Source organism: Petromyzon marinus, chromosome 13 (assembly GCF_048934315.1).
Source record: "Petromyzon marinus isolate PM22_M1 ecotype Great Lakes invasive population chromosome 13, UKy_Petmar_22M1.pri1.0, whole genome shotgun sequence".
Taxonomy (NCBI): domain Eukaryota; kingdom Metazoa; phylum Chordata; class Hyperoartia; order Petromyzontiformes; family Petromyzontidae; genus Petromyzon; species Petromyzon marinus.
The window spans coordinates 16,071,269-16,096,158 of NC_133679.1; the positions used below are offsets into that span (position 1 = coordinate 16,071,269).

At 55.8% G+C, this 24,890-nt stretch overlaps 1 protein-coding gene across 1 annotated transcript; it reads left to right on the top strand.

Annotated features, from left to right (window-relative positions):
* The first annotated feature begins 516 nt into the window (after positions 1–516).
* On the top strand, positions 517–24,812 carry LOC116942122 (thrombospondin type-1 domain-containing protein 4-like). Its single transcript, XM_076066922.1, has 16 exons — positions 517–1,474; positions 2,802–3,355; positions 4,366–4,513; positions 8,119–8,221; positions 14,088–14,290; positions 14,405–14,609; positions 15,393–15,568; positions 15,761–15,986; positions 16,335–16,568; positions 16,814–16,943; positions 20,148–20,352; positions 20,751–20,924; positions 21,693–21,869; positions 22,293–22,490; positions 22,673–22,811; positions 23,434–24,812. Exons 2-16 carry the CDS (start codon positions 2,928–2,930, stop codon positions 23,592–23,594), a joined length of 2,907 nt encoding a protein of 968 aa, XP_075923037.1. The 5' UTR covers positions 517–1,474; positions 2,802–2,927; the 3' UTR covers positions 23,595–24,812.
* Positions 24,813–24,890: the final 78 nt, after the last annotated feature.

Genomic DNA, 24,890 nt, shown 5'->3' on the forward strand with positions numbered 1-24,890 from the left:
CTCCCCCTTCTTAAAAAGGGGGACCACCAGGTCTTCCTTCCAATCCTGGGGAACCCGTCCAGTGGTCCAGACCATTGTTATGATGTCATATAGGGCAGTCTGTGCACAAACGCCACCCTCCCTCAGCATTTCGCTTGGGAGATCATCTCTGCCCGCTGCATTTCCTGGTCTCAGACTCCGGATCGCCTTCAGTACTTCCTCAACAGATGGCATCTCAGCCAGCCACTCACAGGGGGTGACTTCTTCCAATATTTGAGGCACCGCAGCCTCAGCAGGGTCATCCTCACTTTGTGCCACGATGTTTTCCTGGCTGAGGGATTTTCCCTCCCCCAGGACTTCACAGAAATGCTCAGCAAATCTGCAAATCTGTTCCTGGGGGTCGGAGATTGGATCACCGTTTTTTCCCCTAATGATGGTAATAGGTGTGGCGCTGCAGGTTACTTTTTTGATGGAATTAAATAGAGATTTGTGATCGCGGGCCACTGAGGCAGACTCCATCTCCTCAGCAACCCGCGACCACCACCCATCCTTGCAGCGCCTCACGGCTCTCCGAACCTCCGAGCGAAGGCTGCTGTAAGCCTCCTCATTCTCTGACGTGGGATTCTGTAGCCGATGACAGTGGGCCTGTCGCTTTTTCTCAACCATCCTGAACACCTCCTCTGTCAGCCAGGGTCTCTGGCTGACACCATCATCTCACACACACTCACATACATTCACACCCACTCGCACCCACTCACACCATCATCTCACACTCACTCGCAACCACTCACAACCACTCACACCCACTCACAACCACTCACACCCACTCACAGCCACTCACAGCCACTCACACCTGTGCTCACACCCACTCACACCTGTGCTCACACCCACTCACACCTGTGCTCACACCCACTCACATCCGCTCACACCTGATGCTTACACCCACTCACAACCACTCACAACCACTCACACCTGATGCTTACACCAACTCACACCTGATGCTTACACCCACTCACACCCACTCACACCTGTGCTCACACCCACTCACACCTGTGCTCACACCCACTCACACCTGTGCTCACACCCACTCACAACCACTCACAACCACTCACACCCACTCACACCTGATGCTTACGCCCACTCACACCTGATGCTTACACCCACTCACACCTGATGCCTACACCCACTCACACCCACTCACAACTGATGCTTACACCCACTCACACCTGTGCACACTCTGTGCTTGGAAAGGTGAGTTTGTGTGTGTGACTGGTGGGGTTTTCTGGGGGGTGCTATATGGTGTGTGCTGCTGTGAGTTTGTGTGTGCTCGGGTGTGGCAGGGTGTGCTGCTGTGTGCTGCATAGTGTATGCTGGTGTGAGTTTGTGGGTGCTGCATGGCGTGTGTCGGTGTGCGTCGCACAGGGGGCAGGTAGCGGCGCTGCTCCTCTGCATCTGCGTCTACCCCAGGGACTGCACAGCTCGGCAGCAGCAACGAGTGAGACACCAATCCTGCCTTCGGCTGCCTCTATGAGCACTAGCCGTGTGTGTTTGGGGAGTGGTGGCGCAGCGGTCAGCACACTACACTGTGAACCCGGCGGCCCGAGTTTGATTCCCGCTCACGACCAACACCAGTAAGGATTATCTGAACCGGTCCTGGGCCTCCCCTAAGTCAACTCAGCCTCAAATAAGTACCTGGCGTGGTGTGTAGTAAACATCGCCACTAGGGAGACAAAGGCGGTCGAGCGTGGTGCTGGCCACCGACCCCGTCATGTGTCCCGCCGGTCTTCATCGGTGTTTGCTAACAGCACTTGCCCCAACAGTCTGTTAAATGCCTGTGGGTGTGAATGTGTGAGAAGCTGACCGGTGCCCGGGTGCAGTCAAGGAATGGCTGTCCATTGGTCAACCATGTTGATAATTTGGTAATTGCTGCTCACTCTGATGAGTTAGAGACTGCTGCGGAACCTGGAGCGTGCCACTCGCCCATCCGTCCCACAATAACAAAGCCAGGCTATTTTGTTATTGGCCACAGTTATGCCCCTCCCTTCTCTATACTTGTGAAACACGGACCCCTTTATAAGTAACATCTGCACTGGTTTGAAAATTCAGGCTGGCCTGCCTGTGATCTATTCTGGGTTCAATCAGACTGGATAGTGTAAGGAGTTCACAGATCCTTGAAAGATCTGGACACAGTCCCATCATCAGTGAGCTCCTCTGGCAAGGCAAGGCTGCGTTGGCTGTGTCAAGATCGGCCTCTGTGGAGGAGGCTCGTGAAGAACGCTACTGGCCAGTTTTAGGCATTCGCCCTCCAGCAACAGAGCAGAGGAGCGACACTCACAACAATGAGTGGTGTGCTGGGCATATAAAACGCGAAGTGACACAGTAGGGGGCACAACTAGTGCATCTGCCAGTCATCTCATTCACTCAACCCATGGCACCTGGGTCTGTTCTGTGACCTGTTAACAGCGAGAGCATTCCACACTTCACTTGGCCTCAAAGTGCACCTAGTCTGGCACAAGCGCGCTTGGTTAGGTAACACCACGATGGTGAATGGCGGTTGCTGTTGTTGAGTGGGTGAATCTTTTGTGAGTGGGTGAGGGTTGAGTGGTTGGGTGAGTGGGTGGGGGGGGGTGAGTAGTCGGGTGAGTGAATCAGGGGGTGAATGGGTTGGGTGAGTGAGTGGGTGGGGGGGTGAATGGGTTGGGTGAGTGAGTGGAATAGATCAACGAGCAGAGTGAACCAAAGAGGAGTTAATGGGAAAAGTGACCATGGTCGTAGCTATAGAAGAGTGACACGGAGGGGACTGACCACTGCTGTCTTGGCAGGACCCAGTTTCCCCCTGGCCAGGAGACCCAGAGGACTTGGAGGAGCCAGGAAGAGTGTCCGCTCACCGGGCGAGGAGGCAGGTGGAACCCCAGCGGTGGAGCGGCGCCCGGATTGGAGCTGGGGGGATGGAGGAGGGGCCGGTTCCAGCGGTCGGGGAGGTCACTGGGACCTGGGGTCAGTGGGGGCCCTGGTCCCCTTGCACGCGTACGTGTGAAGGGGGGGTCATGGAGCAGATGAGGCCATGTCTGCCCGCGGCCCCCCATGCCCCTGCGCCACCCGCGGAGCAAGGGGGCCACGGATACGGCCACCACCAACAGCAGCACCAGCGGCGGCGGCAGCAGCACGGCTACAGCGACCTCCAGGAGCTTGAGCCAGTGCGTGCAAGCCATCAGCAGCAGCATCATCATCAGCAGCAGCAGCAGCATCATCAGCAGCAGCAGCAGCAGCTCAGCCGGCTCTGGCATGGCGCTCGTGGCTCAGCTCATTCCCTGCAGGGACGTTTTCCAGCGAGAGTGCTCAGTTCCCTGCATCGCTCACAGCCCTCGCTCACCCGGTGAGTCACTCTCACCCCCTTGCTCACCCGGTGAGTGACTCGCATGTCCCACTCACCAGAGGGTGATGTACACACTCCCACTCACAAAGTGAGCAACTTACACACTCCCACTCATCAGGTGAGTTACTCTCACCCCCTTGCTCACCCAGTGAGTGACTTACATACGCCCTTGCTCAGCTGGTGAGTGAATTACACACCCCCTTGCTCACCCATTGAGTGACTCGCACACCCCCTGCTAGCCCGGCGATTGGCACGCACCCCTGTTCACCCCGACACCCTGTGGGCAACTCGCATCCCACACGCTGGCCTCAGCTTGAAGCCATTATTGCTACTATGGAGCGGGGGGGGGGGGTCTGGGGTAGTGGGGGGCATCTGGGTCGGGACCCCCCCGCACCGCACCGCAGGGTTTTGGCGGCCACGTTTCCCAGACATTTGTGCGTCTGCGTGTGTGTCCTCCGTGTGTGTGTCCGTGTGTTAAGGGGCACTGCTGTGGTGAGATGTTAACTCTCTCGCCTGGTATGCAGGAGGTTGTCGGTTTGATCCCAACCCTGACGCCTGCTGCATATGTGGAGTTTGCGTAGCTCTCTCCCAGTGGTCGCGTGAATTATTTTCCGGGTCGTTCAGTTTTAAAAATTTCCACATGATAAGCCACTTTGTTGAGCTATCATTTGTGGCCAGGTCGCTTCTGAAAAAAGAGCTGTACAGCTCAGTTGTCCATGTCTCCGTTGTGTCTGTGTGTGTCCCGTCATGCCCCCGTTGTGTCTGTGTGTGTCCCTCCATGTCACCGTGTCGTCTCCGTGTCTCCGGCTCTAGCAGCTGTGGTCGCGACGTCACTCTTATTTTTAAGTCTTAGAGCTAGAGCCAGATTCCCGTTACAAGGGAGACGTCACCGTGATGGTAGTGATTGTGATGCGAAAATGTGGTCATGATGCTCTATTGTGTCGATGGTGCTATATATCGGTGGTGATGCCGCCGTGATGTTTGGTGATGTGCGATGTTGCGGCGTGCAGCCTCCGGGAATCTCGTTCCACGCATGCCACACTCGCCCACCAGACCGGCCAGGCTCCATGGCCTGCTGGTGGAGCCGGATCTGGGTCTCCGCGCACCTCCATCAGCTGTGTTGGTGCTTTCCGGCGTCACCGCCTGTGCAATGCGCAGGTACCATGTGTGTGCCAGTGTGTGTGTGTGTGGGGGGGAGCGGTAGTGTAGCGGTTAGCGTTTTGCACTACGAACCTGGTGACCCGGGTTCGATTCCCGCTCATGGCCAACACCGGTGACGATTATCTAAACCGGTCCTGGGCCTCCCCTAGGTCGATTCAGCCTCAAATGAGTACCTGGTGCAATATGTAAACATCGCCACTGGGGAGACAAAGGCGGCCGGGGGTAGTGTTGGCCACTCACCCCCTCGTGTGCCATGTCGACCTTCATAGGTGCTCGCTAACAGCACTTGCCCCTACAGTCTGTTACAGGTTACACGGGGGATCTTTGTGTGTGCCAGTAATGCCACGGTTAGTTTGCTGCACTACGAACCCGATGGCCCGAGTTTGATTCCTGCTCAAGGCCAACAGCAGTGACTATTACACTATGTAACACAATTTTTGTTCCTGGGTAGTAAGTGTTATTTCCTAATTGCTTATGCCTCAAAAGTACAGAAAATGGCTATTATTCCCCACAAACTTTGATTTTTTGACCAGAACAGTGATATTTTGAAATGTATCTACTTTCAATGAGAAAATGGGTGAATTTGTGTCGTTTCGTTCACATAAAGTCAGAAAAAAACAACATATGAATCAAAATTAACATGTATTTATACTAAAGTAATACAAAAAATGAGTCGTTTTTGAGATTTACGATTATATTGTAAATCACTTTCACGAATCAGCCCCCAAATGTAGTATCCCATCATGTTATCGTTATACTGTCCTTGGTAACGGCGTTTAAAGTCCAGTATATCCTGGTGGAAGCGCTCGCCTTGCTTCTCCAAGTACGCTCCCATGTTCTCCTTGAATTTATCAAGATGAGCATCAAGGATATGGACTTTGAGGGACATCCTACAGCCCATTGTACCGTAGTTCTTCACCAGAGTCTCAACCAGCTCCACATAGTTTTCGACCTTGTGATTGCCCAGGGAGCCACGAACCACTGTTCCAAACCATCATCAGGAAAAAAGTGTTGCGATCGAAACGTCGTAGTTTTTTTTGTCATTTCCATTGAACTTATCTACGTGATTTTACCGAAAGACCCAAAGAATAGGACGTGACCTGTTCATGATTATGAATGAGAGGGGTTGGTTGACGTGGAGTGACGTCACGCACGTTTGACACTGACATTCTTGAGTAACTATAGTCGTAAATGGGGGGGGGGGGGGGGGTGTCCATTTGGAGGACATCACCCGTTAATGATTATTAATGGGGGCTGTTTGATGTGGAGTGACGTCACCTGCTCATGATTATTAATGAGGGGGGAGGGTGCTCCATGTGGAGTGACGTCACCTGCTCATGATTATTAATGAGGGGGGGTCCATGTGGACATAATCTGTTCATTATTATTAATGAGGGGGGCTGGTCGACGTGGAGTCAGGTCATGAGCGTTGCACACAGACAGTGTTGGCTCTAGTAGGTAATAATAATGGGTGTCAATTTGGAGGACGTCATCTGCTCATGAATATTAATGAGGGGGGCTGGTGGATGTGAAGTGAAGTCACGAGCATTAAGGACAGACTTTCCTGGGTGATTATAGTAGGTATGGCCCAGGCAATTAAATCTTTTATTTCTGGGACACTATTGTTTCCCAGGGATGTTAACTCCGCGACTGGGGTACCAATCAATCCGAAATCAGTGCCACTCCGCAATGTTGAAACACAGCGAGGACGATTGAGCTGAGACCCCGAATGCTCGTACGCACCGTAGTGGTGCATCGTGTACAGCTCGTCGAGGTGAGTCGATTGCCGCTTCGCCGACCATCAACAGACTAAAAATGACTGCATCACGGACATCATGTGAGAGCCGGGGTACTATGGTACTAAGGGGTTGCGCCATAAGGTTCAATTGTCCATCTTATTTTACAAAGTTTTTTTGCATTGCTTGCAGGTGAAACGAGATGCCCAGAGTTTGTCTTGATCCCCGACAGGCATGCCGAAATATGCCTTGTAGGCCTCACACATCTTAGCAGATGCTTCCACAGAGTACTTTTTTGCTCTTGTCTTGATACATTGGCCGCAGACATAGCAAAATGCGTCTGTCAGATTTTTGCAGCCTCTTGATGCCATCTCAGAAAAATGCAGATATGTATCCACTTAGGCAGCTGGAACTAAACTGAACTGGTGGGCTTAAGGCCCCTGCATTTATACTACTATTTATATTACTGGAAGGTTCTAGAATGTTCTAGAAGTTACTCCTAGTTACTCAGCACTGAATCTATCTGGAATGTTCTGGAAAAAAGGTAAATTTCTAAATATCACTATCCTGGTCACAAAAGCAAAGTTAACATGATGGGATACTACATTTGGGGGCTGATTCGTGAAAGTGATTTACAATATAATCGTAAATCTCAAAAACGACTCATTTTTTGTATTACTTGAGTATAAATACATGTTAATTTTGATTCATATGTTGTTTTTTTCTGACTTTATGTGAACGAAACGACACAAATTCGCCCGTTTTCTCATTGAAAGTAGGTAAATTTCTAAATATCACTGTTCTGGTCAAAAAATCAAAGTTTGTGGTGAATAATAGCCATTTTCTGTACTTTTGAGGCATACACCATTAGGAAATAACACGTACTACCCAGGAACAAAAAAAATGTTACACAGTGTTATCTGAACCGTTCCTGGGCCTCTCCTAGGTCGACTAGGTGTAAACCACATCGTCACTAGGGAGACAAAGGCGGCCGGGCGTGGTTGCTGGCCACCCACCCCCTCATGTGCCGTGGCGGCCTTCATAGGTGCAGCTCCCTAAACAACACTTGCCTCAACAGTCTGTTCAGGTTATATGGGGGATCTTTGTCTCTGTGTGTGCCAGTGTTTGATACTCGCTCACGGCCAACATTGGTGGCGAATATTTGAATCGTTCCTGGACCTCCCCTAGGTCAATTAAGCCTCAAACGAGTACCTGGTTGCATGCGATGTGTAAATATCAACATTGGGGAGACAAAGATAGTAGGGCGTGGTGCTGACCACCCACCTCCTCGTCTGCTTGCCATACTTGGTGCTCGCCAAAAAACTCGCCTCCAACAGTCTGTTAAGGCTACACAGGGGTCTTTGAGTATATGTAGGAGAGTGGTGAGTGTGTGCATATGTAGGGTGCATTCGGGTTGGGTAGTGAAGGGGTGAGTATGGCCCGAGGATGTAATGTAGGGGTGAGTGTGTGTAGGGGTGATTAGTGGAGTGGTGAGTTTAGGAACTGGGTGAGGCTGGTAAGCGAGCGAAGCGGGTTTTGGAAGCTTCTCAGATTACCATGCAACCTTACGAATGAGCGACGATTACATTTCACACGCCTGTGTGCGTGCGTGTGTGTGGAGCGGTAGCGCAGCAGTTAGCGCCGTGTGCTCCAAACCCGGCGACCGGGAGTTCGATTCCCCCCTCACGACCACCATCGCTGGCGGAGGGGCGCAGGGGGTGTTTGTGTCGTTGTGAGACATGGCAGTGTGCGTGTGTTGATTGCACGTGCATGAGTGTGTAGGTATATACGTGTGCACGGGTGTGGTCCAAACAACAGCCCTGGGGAGACAAAGGCGGCCGTGTTGTCGTTGCTGTGCGTGTGCAGCCCTGTCCAGCCGGCATGCGAGATTTCCGGACGGTGCAGTGCGCCAACTACAATGGCCGCCCGTTCATGGGCCGCCACTACGAGTGGGAGCCCTTCACTGAGGGTAGGCGCGCACGTGTGTGTGCATGTGTGTGTGTGCACGTGTGTGTGCACGTGTGTGTGTGCACGTATGTGTGTGCGCGCGTGTGTGTGTGCGCGCGCGCGTGTGTGCACGTGTGTGTGTGCGTGTGTGCGTGTGTCGAGGGTAAATGGGCGAGGTTTAGGACTGTGACTCATGCAGCTGCAATGGCTGCTTTGGGTACGCGGTCCAGACCTCCCCAGAGACCCTGGCTGACAGAGGAGGTGTTCAGGATGGTTGAGAAAAAGCGACAGGCCCACTGTCATCGGCTACAGAATCCCACGTCAGAGAATGAGGAGGCTTACCACAGCCTTCGCTCGGAGGTTAGGAGAGCCGTGAGGCGTTGCAAGGATGGGTGGTGGTCGCGGGTTGCTGAGGAGATGGAGTCTGCCTCAGTGGCCCGCGATCACAAATCTCTATTTAATTCCATCAAAAAAGTAACGTGCAGTGCCACACCAATTACCATCATTAGGGGAATAAACGGTGATCCAATCTCCAACCCCCAGGAACAAGTTTGCAGATTTGCTGAGCATTTCTGTGAGGTCCTGTGGGAAGGGAAATCCCTCAGCCAGGAAAACATCGTGGCACAAAGTGAGGATGACCCTGCTGAGGCTGCGGTGCCTCAAATATTGGAAGAAGTCACCCCCTGTGAGTGGCTGGCTGAGGTGCCATCTGTTGAGGAAGTATTGAAGGCAATCCGGAGTCTGAGACCAGGAAAGGCAGCGGGCAGAGATGATCTCCCAAGCAAAATGCTGAGGGAGGGTGGCGTTTGTGCACAGACTGCCCTATATGACATCATAACAACAGTCTTGGACCACTGGACGGGTTCCGGAGGATTGGAAGGATGCCCTGGTCGTCCCCCTCTTTAAGAAGGGGGACTGCACAGACTGTAACAACTACAGGGGCATCTCACTCCTCAGTGTGCCGGGAAAGGTCCTGGCAAGGATTATTCAACATCGCCTTGTCAGGCACGCTGAGGAGAGGCTTACGGAGCCCCAATGCGGTTTCAGGAACGGGCGGTCCTGCACAGATGCCATATTTTCTGTCCGTCTGCTAAAGCAGAGGTGTAGGGAATTCCAGCAAGACCTACATCTCTGCTTTATTAACCTGGTCAAGGCCTATGATACCATCAGTAGGCCTGGGCTCTGGGTTGTTCTTCGTGCTTTTGGAGTACCTGACCCTCTGCTCACGATCATTAAGGACCTTCATGATGGTGAGCGGGCCCGGGTAAAACTACGTCGCCGGGAGTCAGAGCCATTCCCTGTACACCTTGGGGTGCGACAGGGATGTCCTCTGGCTCCCACATTATTTAACATCTATTTTGACCACGTAGTTCGTGAAGCCTTCAATAGCTGTACCGGGGGAATCTCCATATGATACAGATATAATGGGAGGCTGATCGATGCCCGGGTGCGGTCAAGGGATGGCTCCCTATTGCTCAACCACGTTATGTATGCCGATGATTTGGTAATAGCTGCTCATTCAGAGGAGGAGTTGGGAGACGCTGCTGCTGAGACTGGAGCGTGCCACTAAGAGGTGGGGCCTTACCATCAGCCCCACCAAAACTAAGCACCTGCCTGGGTATTTTGTACCATTGGACACTCCGCCCCCACAACTCCCAATCGGTGATGGGGCAGTTGTGGAGAGAGTGGAGAGTTTCCCATACCTGGGCAGTGTACTTATGACCGGCTCCAGTTTAACAGCAGAGGTCTCACTCCGAATCAGTCGAGCGGCAATATCTTTTCATCGGTTGTGTAACGCTGTGTGGAAGCTACCTGGTCTGTCGCTCCGCACTAAGCTTCAGGTCTTCTCGGCCACGGTCATTCCCTCCCTTCTCTACGCTTGCGAAACGTGGACCCCCTTAATGGAACATCTTCGCCGGTTAGAAACATTTAGGCTGGCCTGCCTACGACCCATCCTGGGTTTAACCAGGCTGGATTGTGTGAGGAGCTCACAAATCCTTGAAAGATCTGGTCAAGGTCCCATCGGTGAGCTCCTCCGGCAGGCAAGGCTGCGTTGGCTGGGTCATGTAGCCCGCATGCCTAGCCACCGCATGCCGAAACAGCTTTTGTTCGGCCGGATCGAGGGGGCTAAACGGCACGGGCTAGAGAAGGAATGGAGTGATGTGGTACAGGAGGACGTGGAGCTGAGTGGACTTGCCGATGACTGGTACCAGCGGTGTCAAGATCAGCCTCTGTGGAGGAGGCTCGTGAAGGACGCTATTGGGCAGTTGGAGGCAGTCGCCCTCCAACAACAACGGAGGGCGGAGGAGCGACGCTCACAACAACGAGCGGAGCGCCGGGTGGCTAAAGCACAGCAGGTTGGCACAGTAGGGGACACAGGTGGTGCATCAGCCAGTCATCTCACTCATCTTAGTCAGTCGACCCGTGCCACTTGGGTCTGCCCCATGACCTGCCCGCGGGCGTTCAACACTTCACGTGGCCTCAAGGTGCACATGGCCTGGCACAAGCGTCGTGGTGACGTCACCGCCACTTAGTGGCGAATGGCGGTTGTTGTTGTTAATGTGTGTGAGGGTGTGTGAGGGTGTGCGTATTAATGTGTGTGAGGGTGTGCGTGTTAATGTGAGTGTGTGAGAGTTATTCACTCTTGGATTGGTGTGGTGATGTGGATTGAGTCTATGGGTATCTGTGAGTCATCGGGTCTCCATTTTAGTAATCGCATCTCTGAGTCTATGAGGCTCTATGTGAGTATGTGCGGAGGTGGGGAAGGGTGAGAAGGATGAGGGAAGCCGGTGAGGAGTGGGCGGTGAGGAGGGGGCGGTGAGGAGGAGTGGGCGGTGAGGAGGGGGCGGTGAGGAGGAGTGGGCAGTGAGGGCGGAGAGTTTGATTCCTGTTCATGGCCAAAACCAGTGGCCATTATTTGAACCGGTCCTGGGCCTCCCCTAGGTTTACTCAGCCTCAAATGAGTACCTGGTGAGGTGTGTAAACATTGCCACTAAAGAGACAAAGGTGGCCGGGCGTGGTGCTAGCCAACCCACCTCCTCTTGTTCCGTGGTGCCCTTCATTGGTGCTCTTTGACAGCACTTGCCCAAACAGTCTATTGAGGTTTTACGAGGGATCTTGGTCTTTTTGGAGTGTGTGTGGTGTGTGATGTGGGTGACATGTGTGACTGTGACTGCATGTGAGGTGTGTCATGTAATGTGAGCGTGGACGATGATGTGGGTGAAGTGATTTGTCAGTGTGTGCACAGTGTCCAGTGTGTAGGTGATGTTTGTATATCTTTGTCTCTGTGCTGTGGTGTGCGGTGATGGGTGTGGGTCTAAGTTAGTGCAGCAGTGGTTAGCGCTTTACGCTACGATCCGGCGTTCGATTGCCGTCCACAAACAATAACACCGACAATTCTCCAAACCCATCCCAGACGTCCCTTGGTCGACTCGGCGTTCATCTATGCTGAGTTGATCTCAGCGAAGCCCGGGATTGGTTACTGGGGAGACAGAAGGGTGCAGAGAGACTGGGGGAGGTGCAGGGAGACTGGGGGAGGTGCAGGGAGATGGGGGGGTGAGTGAGGGGGGGTTGAGGGTGAGTGAGGGGGGGGTTGAGGGTGAGTGAGGGGGGGGTTGAGGGTGAGTGAGGGGGGGTTGAGGGTGAGTGAGGGGGGGATTGAGGGTGAGTGAGGGGGGTTGAGGGTGAGTGAGGGGGGGTTGAGGGTGAGTGAGGGGGGGGGTTGAGGGTGAGTGAGGGGGGGTTGAGGGTGAGTGAGGGGGGGGGTTGAGGGTGAGTGAGGGGGGTTGAGGGTGAGTGAGGGGGGGTTGAGGGTGAGTGAGGGGGGGGGTTGAGGGTGAGTGAGGGGGGTTGAGGGTGAGGGTGAGTGAGGGGGGAGTTGAGGGTGAGTGAGGGGGGGGGTTGAGGGTGAGTGAGGGGGGGGGGAGTTGAGGGTGAGTGAGGGGGGGGTTGAGGGTGAGTGAGGGGGGGGGGTTGAGGGTGAGTGAGGGGGGGGGTTGAGGGTGAGTGAGGGGGGGGGGTTGAAGGTGAGTGAGTGAGGGGGAGTTGAGCATCTAGTGCGATGTGTAAAAACATTGTCACTAGGGAGACAAAGGCGGCCGGGCGTGGTACTGGTCGCCCACTCCCTTGTGTGACGTTCTTTCTTTCATTGGTGCTACTAACAGCACTTGCCCCAACAGTCTTTTAAGGCTATAGGGGGGTGGATCTTTGTCTTTGTTGCGCAGTGTGCGAGGGGTAGTTGAAGGGTGAGTGAGGCTGGATTGGCGGTGGGGGAGGGTGGGAGATGATGTGTGCTCATAACATACACACACATCTACACTCGGACACACATTTCCTGTGTCCTCCCTCCTCTCACTTTTCTCTTCCCCCCCCCTTCTCTCTCTCCTTTCACTCCATTCTCCCTCGCCTTCTCCCTCACCTTCTCCCCTCTCTTTTCCCCTCCTCTCTCCCTCATCTCTCTCTGCTCTCACCGGTCTCCTGTCCTCCTCCTCCTCCACTCCCCTCTCTCACTGCACTCTCACCGCCCTGAGTGCTCCCCCCGGGTCGCGCCTCTCTCTTCCACACATCCACCCCTACGCTGGGACGAGGAACGCACAGCAGCAGCAGCAGCCGCAGCAGCCACGCCCCGACCCCTGGGTGAACAAGCAAAATAAATAACTCGGCGTCCTTCTCGGTGCCGATTGCAACAAAACCGTCATGGCGTTTGTAACGAGTGCAGCTCTCGTTAACCTCCCTAAGCAGGATGGCGGGAGGGAGGAGACCGAGCATCTTCTTGTTGCTCATAAAAGAGAGGGAGGGAGGAAGGGAGGAACAAATATTACATAGACAACATAGGGGGAACATAGACATGGAGTAGGGAGAGAGGGGATAGAGAGAGAGAGAGGGAAGGGGCAAGGAGAGCAGAGCGTGAAATCTATTGTGAAATCTTTCATTTATAAAGGAGGGGGGGGGGGGGGTTTACATAAAGCAAAGCATTAAAAAAAACTAAATGATGAACGAAGCAAAGCACCGAGCATCTTCTTGTTTCCTCTGATCGTAAAAAAAGAGGGAGGAAGAGGGAGGGAGAGGAGAGAGAGGGAGGGAGAGGAGAGAGAGGGAGGGAGAGAGAGGAGAGAGAGGAGAGGGAGGGAGAGGAAGTGAGCGATTTTGAGGCATGGGAAGGCAGCCAGAACCGGTGCTACCAACAACTGCCCAAGCTCTGCGGTCCTATATTTATTTGTGAATGAACAGGCAGATAAGCCGCCTCCTTCACATAACAGTCCCTCCACATAAACATTATTCCTTCAGTATCATTGTGATTCTGTTTCTGAAACCGCACGGCGCATGACGCGGGGCCAGTCGGGAGACTCCGTGGGCTCCCCCAGGGAAGTTGCTCCCCCTCTGCTTTGTCCCGGGAGCTGCGGTGACGAGTCACATGGACGGAGAGACCAGGGCAGGGGGCGCCCTGGAGATGCCCAGGGGGGACCCAGGGTGGCCCAAGGGGTTCCTGTTCTCATCCCAAGTTCAGGGGGGCCTCTTCCCCTCCCACCCCCACCCCCCCTCCCCTCTATTTGAGTCACCCAATAGTTTTGTGTGTGCACCTAGCATAGTACAATAGCTGTCGCCATGTCACCACCACTTAGTGGTGAACATTAGCTGCTGTTGTGTGTGTGTGTGGGGTGAGCGGTGGTATGGCGGTTTGCGCATCGCGCTACGAACCCGGCGACTCCGCGTTCTATTCCCACTCACGGCCGTCGTCAGTGGCACGCTGGGGGTGGTGGTGGTGATGATCATGGTAATGATTACCGTGGTGATGGTGGTGACCGTGGTGATAATGGTGGTGGTGGTGACCGTGGTGATGATGGTGGTAGTGATGGTGGTAATGGTGATGGTGTGTGTGTGTGCTGTAGTGCGCGTGGAGCACCGCTGTGAGCTGAACTGCAAAGCGGTTGGATTCAAGTTCTACGTACGCCACGCAGAGCGGGTCGTCGATGGGACCTCCTGCGTGGGGGACCCCGCCCTCTTGACTGGGCCCCCTGGAACCCTCGGGCCCCCCGCCGAGCCTGCACACACGGACGCGGGGATGCACGTGTGCGTGTCCGGGCAGTGCAAGGTGAGCGCCTCCGTCGCCCGACATCCGGGCCTCCACTCCTAATCCCGGCCTTGGTGGCACCGTGTGGCGCCGTGTAGCGTGGTGTGATGCGGTGTGTCCCCGTGTGGCGAGCAGCGCGTGGGCTGTGACGGGCTGCTGGGCTCGGGGCTGACGGACGACCGCTGCGGCACATGCGGTGGTGACGGCGGCGCTTGTCGCGTGGTAGCTGGGACGTTCCGCAGGGCTGCGCTCGAGCCCGGCTACCACCGTGTCGTGGCCATCCCCGCAGGCGCCACCCACATCCGCGTCTCCGAGCTCACGCGCTCGCGCAACTACCTGGGTGCGTGCGCACACGGCGTGTACATACATACGTGTGCGTACGTGTGTGTGTGCGTGTGGGGAGCGGGAGTGCATTGGTTAGCTAACACCAGTGACGATTATTTGAAGTGGTCCCTGGCCTCACCTAGGTCGACTCAGTCTCAAATGAGTATCTGGTGGAGTGTGTAAACATCGTCACTAGGGAGACAAAGGCGGTCGGGCGTGGTGCTGGCCACCCACCCCCTTCTGTGTCCTGCCAGCCTTCATCGGGGCTCACGAACTTGCGATTGACTGGTATCAGCGGTGTCAAGATTGGCGGTTGTGGAAGAGGCTCCTGAAGGATTCTACTGGGCAGTTGGAGGCAGTCGCCCTCCAGCAACGGCGGAGGGCAAAGGAGCAACGCTCACAACAACGAGCAGAGCGCTGGGTGTCTAAAACAGCAAGTTTGCACAGTAGGGGGCATAGGTGGTGCATCGGCCAGTCATCTCACTCATTCAACCAATGGCACCTGGGTCTGTTCCGTGACTTCCTGCAAGCATGCGTTTGACACTTCAAATGTCCTTAAAGTAAACATAGCTTGGAAGAAGCGACATGGTGATGTCACCGTCCCTTAATGGCAAACAGCGGTTGTTGTTGTGTGCGTGTGTGTACGTGTACATGTGTACGTGTACATGTGTATGTGTACATGTACGTGTGTACGTGTACATGTGTACATGTACGTGTGTACACGTGTACATGTACGTGTGTACATATATACATGTACGTGTGTACATATATACATGTAAATGTGTATGTGTGTGCACAGCCCTGATGAGCCACACCGGCGCGCCCATTGTCAATGGGAACTGGGCGATTGACCGGCCGGGCCGATTTGGTGCAGCTGGCACGGAGTTTGTTTACCAGCGGCCGAGCGAGGGCCCCGCGGGCCCCGGGGAGACCCTGACAGCGCGGGGCCCAACAAGCGAGCCCGTGAACGTCTACGTGAGTGGACACAAAGACAAAGATTCCTCACCTTACAAAACCGTGGGGCAAGTGCCATTAGTGAATAACTACCAAGGCCGGCACTGCAGATGAGGGGGCGATTTGGCCGGGCCTGGCCACCTTTGTCTTTCCAATGCTGATATTTGTACATTGCACCTCCTCCCTCCTCCTCGCACCTCCTCCACCCCCCAGGTGATTTGCCAGCAGCCCGAGCCAGCCGTGAGCTACGAGTTTGTGGTGCCCAGAGATGGGAGCCACGACGACGGTCGCCGTGGTGATGACGGCAAAGATGGTCACCGTGGCGATGGTGGAAACCACAGTGATGATGGTGATATCGGCGTTGAATCAGCACCCCTTGGGCCCCCTGGATCTCGCGTGCTCCCCGGAGCCCTGGGAACCCCTGGACCAGTACCCCCAGGTAGAGGCCGGGTTACTGGTTTGGATGATTCAGCTTCCATATCGAGGAATAGCGAGCGGTGGCGCAGTGGTTAGCGCGCGCTGCACTAAGAACCCGATGACCTGCACTCCATCTCTGCTCACAGCCACCATCCAACATCGGTGACGAATTTGTAAACAGGCGTTGGGACTCCCCTAGGTCGACTCAGCCTAAAATATATAATTGGTGCGGTGTGTATAAAACATCAACAATGGGGAGATAAAGGCGGCCAGGCATCGTGTTGGCCAACAATCCCCTCGTGTGCCGTCCCAGACTCTATAGGTGGTTGCTAACAGCACTTGCTACATGGAGGATCTTTTTTCTTACTAGAGGAGATGCAGAATGGAGCGAGCGGAGCTGAAGACCGTCAGCCTGGCACGCCCACCCCGGGCGACGATGCCACCTTTGCCACAGAGACGACGGTTGGGCGTGAGGTTGCCATGGCGATCGGTCCCCAACGAGCCCCCTCCGTGCCTGTGGCAATGGTGGCCCTCCCTCCCCGCATGCGGGAGCACAACTGGAAGCAGACGGGAAGCACGGAGTGCACGGTGACGTGCGGACACGGTGAGGGCGTGGTGAGTGAGAGGGTGAGTGGATGAGTGGTAGTTGTGTGGTCAGGTCGTGACGATCAGTGCCAACACACTCACCATAGCTTTGTCATACCCTTGCCGTAGCTGTCACCATGACCATACCATAACTGTGTAGTGACCATGCCGTGGCCATGTCCGTGCCGTAACCATGACTACGACGACGCCGTGACTGTGCCATGACCGCAGCTGTCATTGTGCTCTGACCGGGTGGTGCCATAGGTCAGCGCGTGCCGGTGTTCGGGTGCGTGCACCGCACGAGCCAGCGCGCCGTGACGGACTCTCTGTGCGACGCCACCATGAAGCCCACACCGGAGCCCGAGGCGTGTGCCACCCAACCCTGCCCAGCCTAGTGAGTGACTCTCATTCCCAACCTTGCCCACCTGAGTGAGTGACTCTCACACCCAACCCTGCCCAGGTTAGTGAGTGAGTCTCACACCCAACCCTGCCCGGCCTAGTGAGTGAGTCTCACACCCAGCCCTGCCCAGCCTCGTGAGTGACTCTCACACCCAACCTTGCCCACCCGAGTGAGTGACTCTCACACCCACCCCTGCCCAGGTTAGTGAGGGAGTCTTACACCCAACCCTGCCTGGCCTAGTGAGTGACTCTCATTCCCAACCTTGCCCACCTGAGTGAGTGACTCTCACACCCAACCCTGCCCAGGTTAGTGAGTGAGTCTCACACCCAACCCTGCCCGGCCTAGTGAGTGAGTCTCACACCCAGCCCTGCCCAGCCTCGTGAGTGACTCTCACACCCAACCTTGCCCACCCGAGTGAGTGACTCTCACACCCACCCCTGCCCAGGTTAGTGAGGGAGTCTTACACCCAACCCTGCCTGGCCTAGTGAGTGACTCTCACACGCAACCCTGCCTGGCCTAGTGAGTGACTCTCACACCCAATCTTGCCCAGCCTAGTGAGTTACTCTCACACGCAACCCTGCCTGGCTTAGTGAGTGACTCTCACACCCAACCCTACCCGGCCTAGTGAGTGACTCTCACACCCAACCCTACCCGGCCTAGTGAGTGACTCTCACACCCAACCCTACCTGGCCTAGTGAGTGACTCTCACACCCAATCTTGCCTGGCCTAGTGAGTGACTCTCACACCCAACCCTACCCGGCCTAGTGAGTGACTCTCACATCCAAACCTGCCCGGCCTAGTGAGTGACACTCACACCCAACCTTTCCCGGCCTAGTGAGTGACTCTCACACCCAACCCTGCCCAGTCTAGTGAGTGACACTCACACCCAACCCTGCCCAGTCTAGTGAGTGACTCTCACACCCAACCCCGCCCAGTCTAGTAAGTGACTCTCACACCCAACCCTGCCCAGTCTAGTGAGTGACACTCACACACAACCTTTCCCGGCCTAGTGAGTGACTCTCACACCCTACCCGGCCTAGTGAGTGACTCTCACACCCAATCTTGCCCAGCCTAGTAAGTGACTCTCACACCCAACCCTGCCTGGCTTAGTGAGTGACTCTCACACCCAACCCTGCCTAGACTAGTGAGTGCCCTTCACACCCAACCTTGCCCAGCCTAGTGAGTGACCCTCACACCCAACCCTGCCCAGTCTAGTGAGTGACTCTCACACCCAACCCTGCCCGGCCTAGTGAGTAACTCTCACACCCAACCCTGCCCGGCCAAGTGAGTGAGTCTCACACCCAACCTTTCCCGGCCTAGTGAGTAACTCCCACACCAAACCCTGCCCAGTCTAGTGAATGACACTCACACCCAACCATGCCTGGCCTAGTGAGTGACTCTCACACCCAACCTTGCCCACCTTAGTGAGTGACTTTCACACCCAACCTTGCCCAGCTAAGTGAGTGACTCTCACACTCAACCCTGCCCGGCTTAGTGAGTGAGCCTCACACCTCAACCTGCTCGGCTGAGTGAGTGACTCTCACAACCAACCTTTCCCGGCCGAGTGAGTGACTCTCACTACCAACCCTGCCCGGCTTAGTGAGTGAGTCTCACACCCAACCCTGCCCAGCTTAGTGAGTGACTCTCACATCCAACCTTGCCCAGCTTAGTGAGTGACTCTCACACTCAACCCTGCCCGGCTTAGTGAGTGACTCTCACACCCAACCCTACCCAGTCTAGTGAGTGACTCTTATTTCCAACCTTTCCCGGCCTAGTGACTGACTCTCACACCCAACCCTGCCCAGCCGAGTGAGTGACTCTCACACCCAACCCTGCCCAGTCTAGTGAGTGACACTCACACCCAACCCTGCCTAGTCTAGTGAGTGACACTCACACCCAACCCTGCCCAGTCTAGTGAGTGACTCTCACACCCAACCCTGCCTAGTCTAGTGAGTAACACTCACACCCAACCCTGCCCGGCCTAGTGAGTGACTCTCACACCCAACCTTGCCCAGCCTAGTGAGTGACTCTCACACCCAACCCTGCCCAATATAGTTAGTGACACTCACACCCAACCTTTCCCGGCCTAGTGAGTGACTCTCACACCCAACCCTGCCCGGTCTAGTGAGTTACACTCACACCCAACCCTGCCCAGTCTAGTGAGTGACTCTCACACCCAACCTTTTCCGGCCTAGTGAGTGGCTCTCACGCCCAACCTTTCCCGGCCTAGTGACTCTCACTCCCAACCCTGCCTGGCCTAGTGAGTGACTCTCACACCCAACCCTGCCTGACCTAGTGAGTGAGTCTCACACCCAACCCCACCCGGCCTAGTGAGTGCCCCTCGCACCCAATCTTGCCCAGCCTAGTGAGTGAACTCTCACACCCAACTCTGCCGGCCTAGTGAGTGACTCTCACACCCAACCCTACCCAGTCTAGTGAGTGACTCTTATTTCCAACCTTTCCCGGCCTAGTGAGTGACTCTCACACCCAACCCTGCCCAGTCTAGTGAGTGATTCTTACTACCAACCTTTCCCGGCCTAATGAGTGACTATCACACCCAATCTTGCCCAGTCTAGTAAGTGAGTCTCACACCCAACCCTGCCGACCCTAGTGAGTGACTCTCACACCCAACCCTGCCCAACGACACACCAGTGCATATACATATATAAATACACAAGCATCCCCCTCATAGCCTTTAACATATTGTGAGGGAAAGTGCTGTCATCAATCACCTCTGAAGGCCTGAATGGCACATGAGGGGGTTGGTGGTCTCTCCCCAGTGCTGATGGTTGTACACTGCAGCAGGTACTAATTTAAGGCTGAGTTGACCTCAGAGAAGCTTAGGACTGGTTAAAATATTCACCACTGTTATTGGGCGTAAGCTTGAATTAAACACGGGTCACCGGGTTCGTTGTGCAGAGCACTAACCACCGTGCCACTATTCACCACTTACACACACTCCCACTCACACACTCTACAGAACAGGGGGTGAACATCCAAATTGCACACTCACTCCTTCAGACCCGCACACAATACTCGTTCACGCTCACCGTAGAACACTGGAGCAAGGTAATTTGTGCACAGAGAGGTTCCTGCGTCGGTAATCGAACCAAGGCGCTCCTTACCGTGAGGCGCGTCACCTCCCACGCGCACGCCCCACATGGGCCCCCCCCCCCTCTGTGTCTGTGCCGTGAGCAGCTGGGACTTGGGCGAGTGGTCCGAGTGCACCCGGACGTGTGGGCCCGGTGTGCAGCACCGCCAGGTTCTGTGCCGCCAGGTGTACGCGGGTCGGGCCTCCGGTGTCCACCCCTCACGCTGCCGCCACCTACCGGCCCCCGACACGAGCAGCACGTGCCAGGAGAGGATCTGCAGCGAGTGGCTCGTGCGCGGAGACTGGAGTCCGGTGACTCACGAGCACCAGCGACAGTGTGTGTGTGTGGGTGGAGCGTGTGGTGTGTGGATATAGCGGGAATGCTGTGAACCCGGCAAACGGAGTTTGATTCCCGCTCACAGCCAACACCAGTGACGAATATCTGAACCGGTCCTGGGCCTCTCCTAGGTCGACTACCTAGTGCGTTGTGTAAATATCGCCACTAAGGCGACAAAGGCGGTAGGGCGTGGTGCTGGCCACCGGCCTCCTCTTGCACCATGCCAGCCCTCATGGGTGCCCAGCAACAACACTTGCCTCAACAGCCTGCAACAGGCTATACGGGGGATCTTTGCCTTTGTGGTGTGTGTGGTGCGGTGAGTGCAGTGTGTGTGACACGGTTTGATGCGGTGCCTGCTGTGCGGCATGTGCAGTGCTCGGTGCCGTGCGGCCTGGGCGAGCGGGCGCGTGACGTGGCATGCGTGAGCAATGCCGGGGACCCCGTCCCGGACTCCGAGTGTAACCCGCGACTGCGGCCGCCGCGAAGCGAGGCGTGCGCCCGGGGCCCCTGCGCCACCAGCTGGTTCCACACGGCGTGGAGCGCCCGGGTAGCTCACCCTCGCCACGTGTCCACCGCAGCGCTCATTAGACACAAAGTGCTTCCCACAAATGAACCACGATACCTTGCTGATCTCGTCAAGAAGTATAAACCATCATCACGCACACTCCGGTCATTGTCGCAGTGGCTTGTGGCCGGCCATCGAACAAAGACGGCCACTTCATCGCGTGCTTTTGGATGCACTTCTGCGGCCGTCTGGAATGCTCTTCTTTCCACTGGAACTGTGTATTTTTAAATCTAGATTAAAAGCTCATTTCTTTAGACCTGCTTTTTGTGTTTAGTTTTTTGTCCTTCCTCTGCACCTCTGATTATCACTGTTGGCTATGTACAGTGTGAAAGAAGTTCAACACACTCGCTCTTACCGAGCCTTCACTGCAGCCTGACCATCACCGCAGCCTCACTCTTAGCAGACCACCCTCATCACAGCCTCACCACAGCCTCACCAGATGGGTGCTGTGTGCTTGGAGTGTAGAAATTAAAACGTGGCGTGGCGCGTCACTGTGCCCTGTCGCATCTTGGTGTGGCGCAATGTGATGCGTTGTCGTGGAGTGTGATGCGTTGTGGTGTGATACATTGTGATGTGATGCATTGTGGTGTGGTGTGATGCGTTGTGGTGTGGCGTGCCAGGGGGTGATGCGTTCTGGTGTGGTGTGATGCGTTGTGGTGTGGCGTGCCGTGGTGTGATGCGGTGTGATGTGTTGTGATGTGGCGTGCCGTGAGATGATGCATTGTGATGTGTTGTGGTGTGGTGTGGCAGTGCTCGGGGGAGTGCGGTGCGGGCGGTGTGCACACTCGCTCCGTGGTGTGCCTGGCCAGCCAGGCCGGCTCCCTGCCCCTGGGGGGGTGCGGCCCTGAGCGGCCCCCCGCCACACGCGCCTGCACGCCGGGGCCCTGCCCCCCGCAAACTGCCTGGTACACGGGTCCCTGGGGACAGGTGGGTCACACGTCAGGCGGCCAGCAACAGACAGCACTGTTATGAAAGCTGTACTAGATAAGAGTTATTGACAGGGTCCTTGCATTGAGCAAGGTTATTACAACAGCTTGTGGGCGGGAAAAGAGATGAAGGGAGGAAATTCCAACATGAAGCAGTGATAGGGAAGAAGCAGAGAGAGACGCGAGGTGACCTGCAGTGTGGTGAGTGGGTGACTTAGCGAGTGGGTGACTAAGTGAATGGGTAGGTGAGTGAGTGAGTGGGTAGGTGAATGTGCTGTTGTGACCTGCAGTGTGGTGGCGGTTGAACACACAGTGTCCAGAAGCAAGTCCTCAACACAGGTGGAGGAAGCAATGAGTGATTGTGGTGCTGATGGTTTTGGTAACTGCGGTGGTTATGGTGCTGATCGTGGTGATCGTGGTGCAGTGTTCGAGTGAGTGCGGTGCCGGCACCGAGTCGCGGGAGATCATCTGTGTGCGTCGCGAGGGAGAGGGGGAGGTGGTGGTGCCGCGGTTGTCGGTGAGGCCGGCACTGGAGTGCTTCGGCCTCGCCCGGCCGCATGGGAGCCGCAGCTGCGAGAGGAGAGCATGCGGTGCGCGGTGGTACGGCACGGCCTGGAGTGCGGTGAGGAGCACGGCAACACACAGCTCCAGAACCACCACATACCACCGTGACATGCATCGGGCCCAAGTCCACAGCGCTCAAAACCTGTACGTGCCCCGTAACCCCCTCGCCCTACCACCATGGGCCCCCCCCCCGCCATGTGCCCCCCACCCCCATGTGCCCCCCACCCCCGTGACCCCCAGTGCTCGCGCTCGTGTGGGGGTGGGGTGCGCGTGCGGGAGCTGCGCTGCCTCCACGACGACTTCAGCGCGAGCGCCGCATGCCGGGGACGGCCAGCGGAGAGTGAGGCGTGTGGGGTGGAGCCGTGCCTCACCATGGCCGGTATACTCACCCGCAGATCACTCACCCGCAGATTACTCACTCACACTTTACTCACTCACAGCTCACTCACCCGTAGCTCATTTTCTCACCTGAGATCACTCACTCACTCGCAGATTACTCACCCACACTTCACTCACCTGCAGATCACTCACCAGCAGATCACTCACCTGCAGATCACTCACCCGCAGCTCACTCACTCACCCGCAGATTACTCACCCACAGCTCATTTTCTCACCCGAAATCACTCAACCACAGCTCACTCCGCAGATCACTCACCTGAGATCACTCACCCACAGCTCTTACACGTAACTCACCCGCAGATCACTCACCCGCAGCTCATTTACCCGCTCATTCACCCGCAGCTCACTCACCCACAGCTCACTCACCCGCAGCTCACTCACCCGCAGCTCACTCACCCGCAGCTCACTCACCCGCAGCTCACTCACCCGCAGCTCACTCACCCGCAGCTCACTCACCCGCAGCTCACTCACCCGCAGCTCACTCACCCGCAGCTCACTCACCCACAGCTCATTCACCCACAGCTCGCTCACTCAGAGCTCACTCGCCCAGCTTGCCTGCACACAGGAGCCCACGTTGAGCATCACCTCGCGTGTCATCGCAGGCTCCTCGTGCCAGGACAAGTTCCCCTCGTGCCACGTGGTGGCACAGGCGCGACTGTGTGCCTACCCCTACTACCGCAGCGCTTGCTGCGCCGCGTGCGCTCACCGTACCGGGCCGCACCACCACCACTACCGGCACTCTGCCGCCACCACACCCGGGTGAGCCTGCGAGCCGTCACAGACCCCTGCGCCGCTCAGAGAGGATGAGGGGTTGATTCCGCCCGCTGAGTGAGCCCTGTGCGAGTCAGCAAGGCTGCCGTGCACTCAATGCCACTTCCTGCTGCCCGACCGAGACGCACATGAAGCCAACGGCACTCACTTCCTGTTTACAGTCCTGCAGAGCCACTGGTGGAAATTCCAGATTACCATGTTGGGGACGAGTCTATTCATAGGACAACCACTACTGTCGGCTTCCCCACAAAGTTGGTATCTTTTTAAACGTGTCAGAGGGAAGGATGATGATGGGCTGGGTCAACCCCCCCTACCAGGAATTTGAACTCTCAACCTCCTGAATGCAAGCCGCTCACTCTATCGTCCCTGGCTGGGTGACCCTGAACGGGTGACGCCTTCACACGGTTTTCCACGAACCCTCTACGTGGCGCCGCTCCTGCTGCAGTCACGAGGGGAAATTCCTGATGGGACTTCTGCTCTGATGCCAAAACGTGAAACTTTGTGGTTAGAATTTGGCAGTGTTTCCAAGCGCCCAGACCATGGTCAGGGACCGTGCTCACTGACTTGTCGCCACGGTTGCGGTGATTGGAGCTCAAAGCGCAGGAAATCTTCCAACCCCGCCCGCACAACCCATGGGAACACCGGGGTTCACCTGGCGAAGGAATTGCCTTGCCTTCCGGGAAAACGGTCGCTGCTCATCGGCAGAACGCGCTGAAAACTGGCGGAGCGAATCCGGCGCTCGGTTACTGCAGCAGAGACCGAGGTCATCAACCTTGGTTTTCACTCCAATTGGTGCCACCGCCTGCCCTTGTTTGACCCGGGTTTCCCCCCGGACAGTCAGGGAATTAGCATCTATGATCAGGTGGCAGCAATTGATTTGTGCCGAGAGCTGGCACCAGGATTATTGCGTTGACCTCTATCAGAGTAACTGCAGTGTTGATAGACCCAGGCTGGCAGAGAATTGCCTAGGTTTGCTCTGTGGTGGGGAAGGGGACAGCCCTCGCCGTTCCAGCCTGTGGATCTTCTGGGAAACTGGCTTAAGAGTGTGGGTGACGATCGACACCTGTGTGTATATGGGAACGTGTACATAGAGGCCTGTGTGTGTGCGTATCTTATGTGTGTGTGTATCCTGTGTATATGGGTGCTGTCGATGTTGACGATGTTTATGATGTGAAAGCTGCTGTATTAAAGCCCCTTCTTTATATTTGTACACGGGGCCCTCTCTAATGATCTTACTGCTCTAAGAGGGATGGATTCTGGTCATGGTCGTGAAGCTGCCCCACCCATC